Below are 14,007 nucleotides of genomic sequence, written 5' to 3' on the forward strand. Positions count from 1 at the left end.
GCAGGAATGATAATTGTTTCACCATAGCAGTGTGTGAATTATTAAAGCACAGAGGGCATAAAAGAGCTGAATAATGAATAGAACAGAAATGACAAAGAACAAGAACTTATTGTTTTGTGTATTTCATTGGTAGCTCTTTATCAGGCCTTTCCATGACCCTAAAGTGCCAGGACTGAGGAGACGAGACAGATGCTGCCACAATTTGTGGGTACAGTTCAGAAAATCCAGTCTGTCCTCAGAGCTTTTAAAGGAATATTCACACATGAATATACGTGAATAGTGCAAGAGACCAAACAAAGACAGCAGGAGAAAATGGGGGTTTTACCAACAAACCCTCTCCATTTCCTGATGCTATACAGAGCATAAATTTAACAAATTCTTTATATGAACTTGGAAGCATCTTTTTAAAAAGTGATGTTCATCCTCAGAAAATCAAATGAATCTGCTCATAAACAATTTAGGCATAAATGCTGCTAAAAAAAATTAAACTGACACAAGCCAGCTCTGCATTCAAAACAGAGTCTCAGTCCTGTTACATCACATAAAATAACGCCTTCCATGAAAGACCATATCTGGACATCCCCAAAGTATACTGGGCAGTAGGATTACAGGCACAAACACACATATTTACTGTTGACATGTACAGTCTGAAAATATATCAAATACTCTGTATATACAGAATTATTTATAAATAGTGTTAAGTTGTCACAACTAGTGTCCAAATCAAACTTATCTCTCCAAACATTAAGAACAGAAGAAGAACATTCCACTACAGCTCAGTACAGACACTGACAGATACAGCAGCTCTGGCACAGGCAATAAATTAGACAAAACATATCTATGTCCTTCACAATAAGAGTAAAACATACAAATCATTAAGATACAAAAATATACATCTGTGTGTTTGTATGGGTTAGTTGGGACCTGACAGAATGATACTGGCTGTTTTCCTGTACAGACAGAAAAAAAAAATTTAAATTCTCTCTTCAAGAGCACAAGCTCTGAAATTTGGGAATTAATATGTCCTTTTTTTCATAGCACAGTGGATTGATTCTGATTCTGATAAAAACTGTGAACTGGATTTTGAAAAGCCTTTGTAAATGTAGGCGCTTACAGGCAAAAGGTACATCAACATATTATGTATATTTATTAGAGTAAATATAATGCTTGGCATGCAAAATTAAGACTGTCTGAAGACAAAAATACAAGTTCTACTCCAAAGCGGTCACCACAAAATGTGAACTCCATCACCAAAGTGACTGGGTAAGTGGCCGACTGTGGCAAAAATAAAATAAAATAAAAAGACACAAGTCCAGTCTTATTTTCCATTCAGTACCTCCCACTATAAGGCATCGATAGGCCCAGAGGCTGCAGTTGCATCTCCCAACCACCAGGGTTCTCTAGCACTTAGACTCAGTAATACCTTCATCTATGGGAGACCTCCTTAGGTTGTAATATTCCCGTTCATCATCTGAGTCCTGAACAGACAGAAAACAAGACAGCCAGATGAAACTACATACTGATGAACAAACACAGATGCAGACACAAAACAGCTACAGTAAAAATAAAAATCAATACTTTTTAAACCCTTAAGTCCTGTTGTCGGTCACAGAGAGAGTGTAAAATTCAGCATGTAAAATGGATCTGGCAGACGTGTCACATCAAGTTATTCATAGTTGGAAGACAATGAAATGTCAGTACTGTACCATCAGAAATAGTTCAAAGCATGCGGTCTTTACTTTGGCCTTTGGTGGGCAAGTGCCGTGCTCCTCTCTGATGAATGCAGAACAGACAAGAATGAATGCCAGTAAAGACAATAATCACCCTCACAATTACCATGAAAAGTTAGCTTTCTACCTTTTGACCCAATATTTACATGCTCCTCACAGAGCTGAATGAGGAAAAGGTCATTTGAACAATAAATTACTTTTGAGCTACGCCTCTTTCATGTTGACTTTCACTAATTGACACCAAAAATACCTGAACCTGGCTTCTGATTTTCATAGCCCTATTTATTTCATATCTGTTGTATAAACATGAATGGTATTCATTTTCTCATCTAGCTACTGCCACAAAGTGAATGTGTGTATATCCCAAAATAATAATTCATAAAAATGTGGCATTTCCTTCTGTAAGATGGAACTTGAAGACACAGTGAGGATTACACGGTCATCTTATTGTGGGGTCGGCCACAAATAAAGAGAATAACGCAAACAAAACGAAGCGCTTACGGAGGTGCTGCAGTCTGGACAGTACTCCAAGTACTATAAAATAAGGAGGAAAAAAGAAAAATAGTAGCTACAGAGTGATCAAATAGTAGATTGACTTCTTCTGATTAATAAAAAACAGAAATAACAGGCCTAACTGTTGCTGGTCTTAGTTCAAACAAGCTGGTCCACGTTATTTAGGCAATTTTTTCAACACATATTCCAGAGTCGCCATGTTGCTTGACAGTCATTCAAGAACAAATACCGGCTCCTGTGTGAGGGAACAGCAGTGCTACGCTATAAACCTGCCTGAAGATCAGCTAATTACAGGCTCTAGTGTTAGACCCACTGATGCATGATTATGTTCTACAGCAAGTCAAATCCCTAACAACTTCAGTTCTTGTTTAACCTTCATCACATTAGCTATCCAGGCACATATCTCTAACCATCAAAGCCTGCAGTGACTATCATTACACCCCAGAGACCCACAGCAGTGACTGGTTGAATAAATCTACTCACCCCTCTGTGACCTCTATGGGTGATCTGTAAGCCTTTGATTGGTTGTGCCGTTTCTTGGGACAGAGCATTCGTCCAATCAGAATGAGGGTGATTATAAAGGAGGGGAGGAGGATGAAAGCCAGGAGGACCGCAACATCAGAGAAGCGCATGCTGGGCACTGGTGGGAGATGATGTGAGGTCATTAGACACACATTAACAAGCTGTTTATGACCAGACATAAGCAGAACAATATATTTCTGAAACCAGCAGCCAGTTACTGTAGCTTATCTTAACAGAAAGCATATCTTGTTTGTTGGTCTGTAAGGTCCTCTGCTTTGACTGAGGCACACTCCCAACCAGGGCATAAGTTATAAGCTTTAAAGTGTGGAGATTCAGTCACCTTTGGAGAGAACCATGCTAGCCGTTTCCCTGTTTCTAGTCTTTCTGCTAAACTAAGCTAACCAGCTGCTGACCCCAGTTACATACGTATATACTACAGTACGAGAGTTATAGCAATCGTCTCATCTAAAATCACTTTGTATTTTCCAAAATAGAAGAAGATTTAAAGAACCTCTGTGATCATTTACCCTATAGTAATATTTTAATTCTTACCATGACAACTATAAATTGGGGTCTAAAACATTTAGATCAGTTTATAAAGTTGGGTAACTTAAATTTGATAAGTTGTTCTCCACTATATCCCTGCCTTCAGCCATCTACAGTCTGCTGACGGCAGAGACGTGGGAATATGTGTGAGTCTGAATAACATCCTAACAGACTCACACAACATTAAATAAGTTTCTGGATTAGTCTGATATCTAAAAATGGCAGTTGAACCTTAAACTTTTTATTCTTAGACTGCATATACATTGTGAGCCAAATCCACAAAGGTGAAATCAGGACAAGATCAGAGGTATAAAACTTGTTTTAAAAGTTAAATATGAGTTTACAATGATGCATGTGGACTACATCATGAGTCCAGCTTTGACTACTGTTATGTTACATGCATGCACAGGTTGAAGAACAAAATGATTCTGTACTGTACACAGTTATTTTTCTCTTCATTTCACTACGTGTGGTCATGATTCTATGTATGCACAGTACGTGCAGCATCTTACCCTTTGGCGTGACGGTGAGTACAGTGTGTGAAAGTGGGAAACCATGGACATCAGGAGGGTTTCTAACAGAGCATGTAAATGTCCCATTGTCATTCAGTGTGGCATTGATGAGAGAAATGGAGGCATCCCCACGTGCCGGGCTTCCCTGCCACCAGATACGACCAAAGAATTGACCTTCAGGTGGTGGGAATGCCTGTGATGAGAAGTGGAAAAACTGGAGGGAGGAGAAAGAACATAAAGTAATAATAGGTATTTGTATAAACAAATGGGTGGGGTAAACAGAGTGCACCTTGAGAAAGGCTGTAAAAGTATTAAAAGATGCACCAATTGATCGGCAGAAATCAGAAATGGCCGGTTTTGATCAGTGACCGGCTGATCGCTCTCAGATATCTGATTCTGTGCCAAATCAGATTTAGAACCATGCTGTGCACAGTTTGGCACAGAGTCAGACCAAATGCGTGCAGCACATAACATCTCACATGCACCTCGAGTGAGACTCACGCTCGTGTCTATACCAGGTGCCTGTTCACTCGCACATTGGTAGTGCTTGGTGAACACAAAACGCACAGAGAAGCCTACAGAAACACCTTAGAGAAGGAGAAACTATGTTCAAATCTCTGACAAATAGCACACAATAAGGGAACTACTGGCTAAAGTGTATCCAACCCATGGTATAACACAGCAAATACAAACCACACGCACTTTAAAAAGAACTGTGTGCTCAGTACCAATAGTCTGTTGCACCCGTTTATATTTGGAGTACAAATATTGCACTTTTTTTACAATCCTCCAACTAAAAAAAGTGAGAAAGATGGAAAATGTAAAACTTTGATACAATGCTTTATATTACAATTAAATTTTTCATTAAAGAAAAGTGATAAAAATGTCTGTGCATGCTGTCAGCTAATGCTCTTAGAAAGAAAGAAAATCAGAATTGGCCAAGAAAATTTTAAAATTATATTAGTTTATTAGACTTGGTGTTTGGAACAAAGAGAGAACCACAAAATACAGGACCTCAATAACGGACATAATCAGTGATGTAATGAGCATTTCTTACCCTCTGTCTCGTCTCAGACATGTACAGTTATCTCAGCAGGAGGGCAAAACCTATAAATAATGTTTAACTAATGATCAGTTCTCTTATTCAGAAAGCATATAATAAGCATAATCAGTCTTAAGTTATTTTACTGCCTAAAGGAAACTGTGTAGAGCAACAAGCAGTGGGGCAGATGGTGGGACATTTTCTTCTGGCAATGCTGTCACTAGAGTGAAGCAGGATCTATGTTCAGTATAAGGAATATGAATATAAATGTGACAAGCAAAGAAAATCCATGCTTTATTTTGCAGAGGCAAAAACTGAAAATGCACATCTCAAAAACTGAATTTTAGTTTACTACCTCAGTCTGTTTTCAACAACAAACTCCATCCCTTCATTACTCCCACATCAAGCTGACCTTGACCCCTTCAAAGCACAACAAATAGAGTATGAGTCTGTTGCTTGTGTGGGTGTAGAATGGCAAATGAAAATGTGGAAACACCACAGTAAATGGTTTTCACAGAGGAAATCATGAGTGGGGAGTTTGTGTTTTAATAAGTTGTATGAGGCCTTGATTAATCACCAGTAACAAGGGACTTGGATGGAAAACATCTGAAATGAAAAGATTTCAATTTTTTCCCAGTGTAACTTATAGAATCAAGTGTTTCAAACTTCAACAACTTGAAATGGTTAACAATGATATTACAACTAGACAAGAAAAGGAACTCTTTCATTAGGATAAAGAAAAAGAATAAGCGGTCATGTATTAGGAGTGGCTGGAGGTTCCTCCTGTCTACGGTGCCTTGTACTGAGCTGTTGAGTCGTGTGAGGGACATGAAGACAACAAGAGGCTTTTAGATTATTAGCAGGATATGATCAGAGCTGCATGGCTTTCATCTCTAAAAGCAGAGCAGAAGGGAGTTATTGATTTCTTCTAAAATCACCAAAGATGTGTTTTCCTGCCAATTCACAGAGATGCTTCCATTAGACTGAACACACTCTTAAAATAAGGCTCATTCTAGTGAAAGGAAATCATCATCTTATAACATAAACATATTCCATATCACTCCACCTGCTTTAGCCTAACAAGTGGATGGGTCTGGATGTTTATCCAAATTCACAACAATGGGCAGAACCACAGGGAGCCAATGACATGCATGGTGTCTTCCCTCAGTAACAGAATCAGACCACGTGCTCCTGAAGTGTTGTTCCCACTATGACCTTGATCTGTACATTTTATCATTCCACAGATAAGTGCCATGATTCAGAAAAACTATTTGAACCAATACAGATTTAAAAAAAAAACAGAATGAATGGGTTCAAGAGGATGAAGATGAAAACTAAGCTTAGTAACAAACGTATGCGAGCCTTAGATCTAAGCCTCTTATACTGTATATGAAAAAAAAAAGTACAAAAATCCTTTACAAATATGCTTTATTTGTACACTATTTAATTATATGATCTAAATCAAGAATCATGCACACGAGGGTGTGAGTAGAGCATATTTACTGCTCTAGTTTTTACACACTAAAGACAGTATCACAGGGCCTTGCAATAAAAACAAACCTAGAATTACCACTTTGCGGTTGTATGCCTCCTCCACCCAGTCAAATTCACAAGCATGGCACAGAAGTGAGGTCACTGACCTTGGTCTGTGGCCACCAAAATCTAATCTATTCATCTTTGAGTCCAGGTGGACGCTTGTGCCAAATCTGAAGAAATTCCCTCAGGGTGTGGTGTCCCTGAAATATTGCATTCACAAGAATGGGCCATAGGAACGGACGGACAACCCGGGAACATGGCTATCTCCGACATGAGGGATTAACAAAAGCAAATGCAATCAACTGAACAATCGCTGACAATGATCCAGCTTTATGGCTTTACAACTGTGTGTGTATCAGCTGCAGTCTGAGAGTGATTGTAGGCCTGGCTGAGATAAACCTGGTCATCTCCCTGCACTGTTATTCAGCCACAGCTGACTGTTTGAGGACCTGGTAGAGAGTGCTCAGTCTGGAGACAAATGTAGGAACCAACAGTCCTTTTAAACTCGTGAGAAATGATACAACACAGAATGTCTCCACCTATACTACAAATCTGAGACATTTCAGACAAAAGATTCCATTGACATGGAAAAACCTCACAACAATGTCATTATTAACAATTATTTTTCATATTGCATCATTCAGCAGAAGTCAACTGCTAAATCCTCCAATTACCATCAGCTTCCACTGTTATTCTATTAAACATCCAGCCTCTCTTCTCTAATCTACAATATTAATTCTCATCAGGGCAGAGGTAATTGTGCACGCTACTGTAGCACTGCAGCAATTCAGACTGACGCCAAAGCTTTGGCAGCAAAATTATATTCTCTGATGGAGCTTTTCACATGCTTATTCATTGTCTCTCCCAGTGAGATATACTGCTGTGGACAAACAAACCAATAAATGAGCCAAAACCACTAATGAAATTGGATAGAAAGTAAATTAAGTCTTAGAAACAGAAATCAGAAACTTCCAGACTTGGGTTTGTCTACGTGCCATACCAAGAAACAGATGCATTTTATTTATGAGTGAAAAAGAGCAAACTAACTGGGCTGGGCTGAAGGAAATACAAGCACTGGTGTAGTTTTTCCTGGGATAGGAGCAGGCACACCTTTTTACAAAACTGTTCAACTTTGTGAGGTACTTTCTGCTGACTGACACACACATGCATACACACCTCAGCACCCAGTCCTTTTTCTCCTGCTCCCCCTACACACTTTGAGACCAGAAAACTACAACTTAAAGACTAGACCAACAGCACTCCTTATCAGAAGAGCAAAAAAAAAAACATTAGCCTCTACTTTACTCTGAGTGCTCCTATAAGGGAATGATGGGATATAGGGTTGCAGCTACCACAATATGGATTCCCGTGCTTCAGATGCAATTATATGGAACCACATGTGATGGTTATCTTCAAGCTCAAATGGAACTGCTTAAATTATGTGGTGGATTTTTAGTCGATTGGTCACTGAAACTGACCCCAGAGTATGTGGGGTTAGATGACTTAGTGCAGTTATGGGCTGGGATGGATACATCCAAACACTTTTCAAACAAAACCACAATGCCACCACAGAGGAAAGGGTATTAAGGCAGCTGAACAAAAAAAAAACAAACTGAAAAACTGGAGAGGCCTACTGATAAACCCAACATACTGGGACATACAGTACCTACATTAAAAATATCCCTGACCTGAGTTTGGTTCTGGGTATGTATTACTATCACAGTGGAAACGAAATATTCAAACAGGTTTATACAGAGTGAGCAATAAAAGTCCATCAGAGGTCAAAAATTATGAGGAAATAAGTTAGTGGCACCTGAAGTTCCATTCACATTAAATAATAGCATTTAAAACTGCAACTAATGATCGTTGTCTCTGCTGAACAAGTCTTTTGTTGACTGTCTAATTATTTAGCCTGTAAAATGTCAAATATTTGTACACAGTCACAGGTTTTAACTATTAACATCAGGTCCAAATATTCACAAAATAAGTGGTTAATGAGAACCTGTATTAGTCGACATAAATGACAAATTCAATACAAACATCCATGACCACCGCATTAAAAGTAAATTGGTAAAGAGCCACGGTGTCACTGTTGTTTATTTGGACAAAAGCAGAATATTGTCTTTTGTCATAATGTTAATTATGATCAGGGCATAACTAATAAACATCCAATTAGCAACCAGATGAGCATCAACATTCAGCTGCTGCACTGCAGAGCATCTGTTTTTGTTTTATTCTCTTGTACAGTTACCTTTTAAAATGTAGATGAATACATGAAATCCCAGAACAAGTCAATAGCATGTATTCTATGGAGAATATTCTGACCAAATTGTTTTGGAAAAAGTACATTTCTCTCCAATGCAAGGAAATACATACAAAAGCTCACTTCAACCATTGTATATATATTACAAAAAAGAGCGATAAGAATTGTGCATAAGATGGGGTATAGGGATCACACCAATGTAGCTTTCATACAGTCTAAATTGTTAAAATGTTTTGATTTAGTGGGATATAAGACTGCTGTGTTTATGTATAAAGCCAGGCACAATTTATTACCTGATGGAATTCAAAAACTATTTAATGAAAGGGAAGGGGGATACAATTTAAGGGGTCAGTTAAATTTAAAAATTCATGCTATATGTACAACCAAAAAAAGATTTTGTATTTCCATAAGTGGGGTAAAACTATGGAATAATTTAAGTGTGGACATAAAAAATAGTAATAGAATTGACGAGTTTAAACATAAATATAAAGGTATGTGTCAATCAAGATATATGCAAGAACAGGTTTAATGATTAATTAGATGGAACATTGTGGGTGTGGTGTATGAATGTTAACACTTCCATTCAAGCATGTACTAGGTATAAGCAAATTGATATTGGATTATGTGTAAAATTATGTGTGTTGTCATATCAACTGTTTTACATGCTTGAAAGAATAAATCAAATCAAATCAAATCAAGGACAGAGCAAGCATCTTTACATTTGTACTACAACTGCAGCTTGAATTAAAACAACATTCTGACATTTAAACAGGGAAACTGTCTGTAATAGGCTCCATCCTTTCGTCTCACAAGATTGTGATAAATGTATACTCACTGTCTGTGGTGGCCCTCCAGTCTGGGGCCTGTAAGACCAGTCAACTGTCATCTTACTGGTTGGCCTACTTGTGGAAGTGAAAGAGCAGGACAATGTGACTCTATCCCCTTTAGATGCATGGAGCTCTGCTGGAGTACTCACTGTGATGGAGGAAACTAAGGAAGGGGCTGCACATCAAAAGGTAGAAAAGGAAAAGCAGAAAAAGATGGCAGCATGACAAACATGGCAGCAGAAAAGGTCAAGGTGTTCAAGAAGAATAAGAAAAGGGAGTGGAAATAGACAAGAGAAGGAGGGTATATTGTGAGTGACATTAATAACTTACTATAAGCAAAACAGTAAGTAAAAGAAAAAGTGACAATATGTAAAAATGTGCCCACACTGTGGCAGCATAACAGCACAGCAAATTCCTGCACTGAGCGAGATGCTGATACAAGTCTCTCTCCCGCCTCTCTTGCTGTGCTTGACAGACTTGCAACACATCTGTCTGTCTGGGGCCTGACAACTGCAGATAAAGCTACATCCATGTCTCTCTCTAGATGATTTGATATTGTTATCACTTCATTCAGAAAACCAAAGGAGTCCTGCCACAGCAGCGTCCACAACAACACTCAATAACTAAGGGACTGTCTTTTATGGACCGACACACTGCTTGGTGGTGACTGGACGCTTCAGATGAAGGATGGGAGGAAACGACGTATCATGTCTCTCAAAACATGTTTCCTTGATTCCTCTGTGCTCACATTAGGCCCTTGTATCTTATGTGGGCAGACATAAGGAAATGATGCAAGTGAGAGAAACATAGATACAATTAAGGAAACTGGGATTTACCCATGGAAATTAGACTGAGAGACTACAACCACACAAGCAGCTCACTGAAGTTGTGCTTGGGCACAGCAGAGCTTTGAACCGAGCTAACAAGCTCACAGTGACAGTATCATTCATGCTAACCAGGTTAACCATCTTTGTTTGGTAATTTATCATTCAAGTACAACAGGCCTTTTAATATCCGTAGCAAATTTCACAGCAAGCCATCAAACTGATTTTTTTTTTTTTACTCAGAATGAAAGATGACGTGGGATTACCTTGATCCCACTGGAGGGGTGGCTTTCTAGTGGATTACCAGAGCAAAATGTGCTACACAAATCATTTAAACGTTGTTCAATGTAAATAAGACTTTAAAGTTTGTAAGTGGAAATAATATATTATTTGTAGCCTTTTCACACTTGATAAGTTTTCATTTATTTTTCTGACATTTGCAGTGGCCTCTTGCAGACCGCTCAGAACAGTGTATTCACCCAAATAATGAGTTTGTGATTCTAAAATTATCTCAAAGGGTAATGTAACTTTGATTAAACAAAAATATCTTCAATAAAAAAAAGGCACAAGTCCATCATCTGTCATCAACCTTCAGAAGTAAATGGTGGATGACAGCATCTCACACTGCACAACCACTCTGTCTCCCATTTAGGGGAAAATGTCCATCTTCCTTATGCTGTTCTTCATATCCACTATTGGCAGGTAAGATTAGAACACTGATATTCAGGATCTGGTCATCCTGAAAAGTCTGAATCTGGATCAGGGTGATCTTATCCTGAATTGCTTTGGAATACCGGGACAAAATCTGTCTGTGAGTTGTCTGATCTTGGATCACAAAAGTTCTTATTGGATCTGATTGAAATGAAAACTTTTTAACTCCCAGGCCCCAGGGGACCATTAAAATCTGTTTAATGGCAATCCACCCAACAGCTGTTGAGATATTTCAGTCTAGGTTTTGAACCAACCAACAGACACTGCCATCCCCAGAGCCACGCTGCTACGTGTAACATGGCTAAACCTGGCTTCATTTGCAATCAGTGATATTCATAGACTATTGTTTTTAGAAATAAATGAATCCTTCTCCATTTCAAAGTAAAGCCCCCAGATCATCCCAACCCCCTACCACCACCACCAGGACTTTGTGAGAGCAAAATAATCCTGGCAATCAGCAGCCACATCTGATCGCATACACACCACTGACTCCATCAGATGTAGCCTGAGAGATATCAAACCAATTCCTCTACAAAGACTCGAAGGTAAGCGATACTACAAAACAAACAAAAGCCATTGCTTCATAAAAGTGGAAATCAAGGAGAACAGCCTTGAAAGCTGAACTGCTCTTGAGCTTGAAGACATTACAATCAAGCAATAAATGGCAGTAGCAGCTCATAAGTGGCCATGTTGACACCTGGGTTCTTCAACAGCAAGTTATGGGAATTTCATCAAGGGAGACACAAACAAAATCTCAGGAGAAAGACAGCATCATATTGTGATGGCATCTGCCCTGTTGTGACCCTGGCACAATAAATAAATAAACTTATAATACATCCTGGCAGAACAAAATACGTGTGTACCACATAAAGACAAAGCATAATGATACTAGCCTGCTCCTACAGTTTCATGTTGCCTATGTTCTAAGCATTAATGTATGCATCTCTCATTTTTTACTCCTTCAATTAAAAAAAAGGCAGATGTTTCCAGAGACAGGCAAACATCTGCCCACAGTTCAGAGCCATGTTGTAATGTACTTGGCAAAAAGGCAACACTATTATCTTACTGCATAGCAGTTGTCAGAACCCTCCAAGCCTGGTTACTTACACTGGCTGGTCATTATTATGGGCTGTTCCTACTGTAGCTGACTATTATAACCTAAGGGGTAGTTTCACTTCTTTTCACAAGTTAAGTCCTTAACTCACAGACATTAAAATGTGTCAGAAGTACCTTTATGATAACAGGCTACATACTAAACAGAATCCCAAACAACTCTAACATCAGTTTGTAAATATATAGTTCATTTTATAGACGTTTCCGACCATTTCAAAAAGTGAATCTTGCGCTTCTTAAACAGATGTGGCAGGGCTGTAGAATTAGTTTTCATTACAGCTGTACCAAACAGAATTCATCATGGCGTTGGTGTTTACAGGGCTGTGCACTGTATTTCCGTGAACTTTACAGTGGAGTAACATTACAGAAACTTCAAACCAAGGGTAATAAGTGCTGCTACTGGCGGTACCACCCTAATGGCACAGACATTCAGCTAAACGGCTCTGTTGAAACCTGTTGTGAAACTGAAATATGAAAGCCTGCTCCGGCCTGTTTACTCACCGAAACAACCGAGGAAATACAGCAGTAAAACGACATTAAGAGTCGTGTTCCCCCGGGGTAGTCCACGCATTTTAAGATATGAAAACGGATTAACTCCTGTGACGAAAAGAAATGTCAAAGGTGCGTCAAGGCGTCGGTCAAATTCCACCCATAGTCTTTTTTTTTTTTTTTTTTTTTTAATATGAGTCGGCGTCCCAGTCTCGGTTGGCAAACAGGTGCACCAGGAAGTGGATCTGCTGAGACTGCACTCCCTTTCCAGGTTAAATGGAGTAGGGGAAAGAAACACACCTACGAAAAAAGTTCTATTAAATATTGATGCTCACAGTGACTCAACAGTGTAGATGTCTCAAGCCAAAATTTGTGAGGTTATATGTGTAATATTGTAGGCGCTGCTACTTTAATATCCCACTATAAAAATAGACCTTTGTAGCTAGGATACGGCTATAAGCCATCATCAAAATAAAATGATATATATAGTACATAAACATGCCACTGGAGGAATAATAAATGAGTCCAGTAAAACTTAAAAGGGGCAGAAAAATGAAAGATGATATTAAAATACTTTCTAGCTTTTTCATATGGATGGATTAAATTATTGCTGAAGATAATGTTAGATAAGTGTTTAATCATTGCAGCATGTTTTAGATGAAACTGTTAAGTAGGTTGCAATTTGGTTCTTTATTAGACACACTCAACTTCTTACGTGAAATTATTTAATTTATAGATAATGATGTTGATGATCATGACCATAAGTCTCTTATTAACACTCATTAACACTCTTATTAACATGGACTGTGGAGCCAAAATAAAACCATATGAAAGTATAATATATTTTCTTCTGTTTCCAGCCCCTCGCTGTGTGGAGGCCTGAGGACCTCCGTCTCCCCAGCCTGCTTTTCTGTTTGTTTTTTTAAAACAGTGGAAGCTCTACTCCCTAGTTTGACAGAGTTACTGTATATAGACTGATATTTTATGAAGCATTAAATACATAACAACAGGGTGCCACTAGAAAACAAACATCTCCTATGCAAATAATCTCCTGTGTAAAAAAAAAAAGTACATTTTATTGTATAAACTAATTTGGAGTACTGTAAAAGCTGAGTTTGAGGGAAATGTTTATTCCTCATGTTAAACACAGGCTCCCTAACTTGATTAAAATGGAAAAGCAGCCAGGCCTATAGGCTCATTTGATTAGATTTTTTGATTTGATTTATTCATTCAAGCATGTAAAACAGTTGATATGTCAACACATGTAATTTCACACATATCCAACAATAATAATCCAGTATCAATTTACTTATACCTAGTACATGCTTGAACAGAGTAGGAAGAAGTTAGACTTATCTAGTCCTACCCCATGACATCAT

At 38.4% G+C, this 14,007-nt stretch overlaps 1 protein-coding gene across 3 annotated transcripts; it reads right to left on the reverse strand.

Moving 5' to 3' along the window:
• Nucleotides 1-6: 6 nt before the first annotated feature.
• On the reverse strand, nt 7-12,894 carry mpzl3 (myelin protein zero-like 3). 3 transcript variants are annotated; one of them, XM_020587532.1, is made up of 7 exons: nt 12,641-12,890; nt 9,500-9,666; nt 3,824-4,037; nt 2,727-2,883; nt 2,232-2,264; nt 1,707-1,773; nt 7-1,478 (listed from the first exon to the last, which is right to left on the reverse strand). In XM_020587532.1, the coding sequence occupies exons 1-7, from the start codon at nt 12,708-12,710 to the stop codon at nt 1,401-1,403; spliced, it is 786 nt and encodes a 261-aa protein (XP_020443188.1). In that variant the 5' UTR covers nt 12,711-12,890; the 3' UTR covers nt 7-1,400. The 3 variants fall into 3 exon arrangements, with proteins under 3 accessions (XP_020443188.1, XP_020443205.1, XP_020443196.1); XM_020587549.1 differs by lacking the exon at nt 9,500-9,666 and having other exon boundaries at nt 12,641-12,894; XM_020587540.1 differs by lacking the exon at nt 2,232-2,264 and having other exon boundaries at nt 12,641-12,888.
• Between the last annotated feature and the right edge of the window lie 1,113 nt (nt 12,895-14,007).

The sequence above is a fragment of the Monopterus albus genome, unplaced genomic scaffold (genome assembly GCF_001952655.1).
Source record: "Monopterus albus unplaced genomic scaffold, M_albus_1.0 scaffold8.1, whole genome shotgun sequence".
Taxonomy (NCBI): domain Eukaryota; kingdom Metazoa; phylum Chordata; class Actinopteri; order Synbranchiformes; family Synbranchidae; genus Monopterus; species Monopterus albus.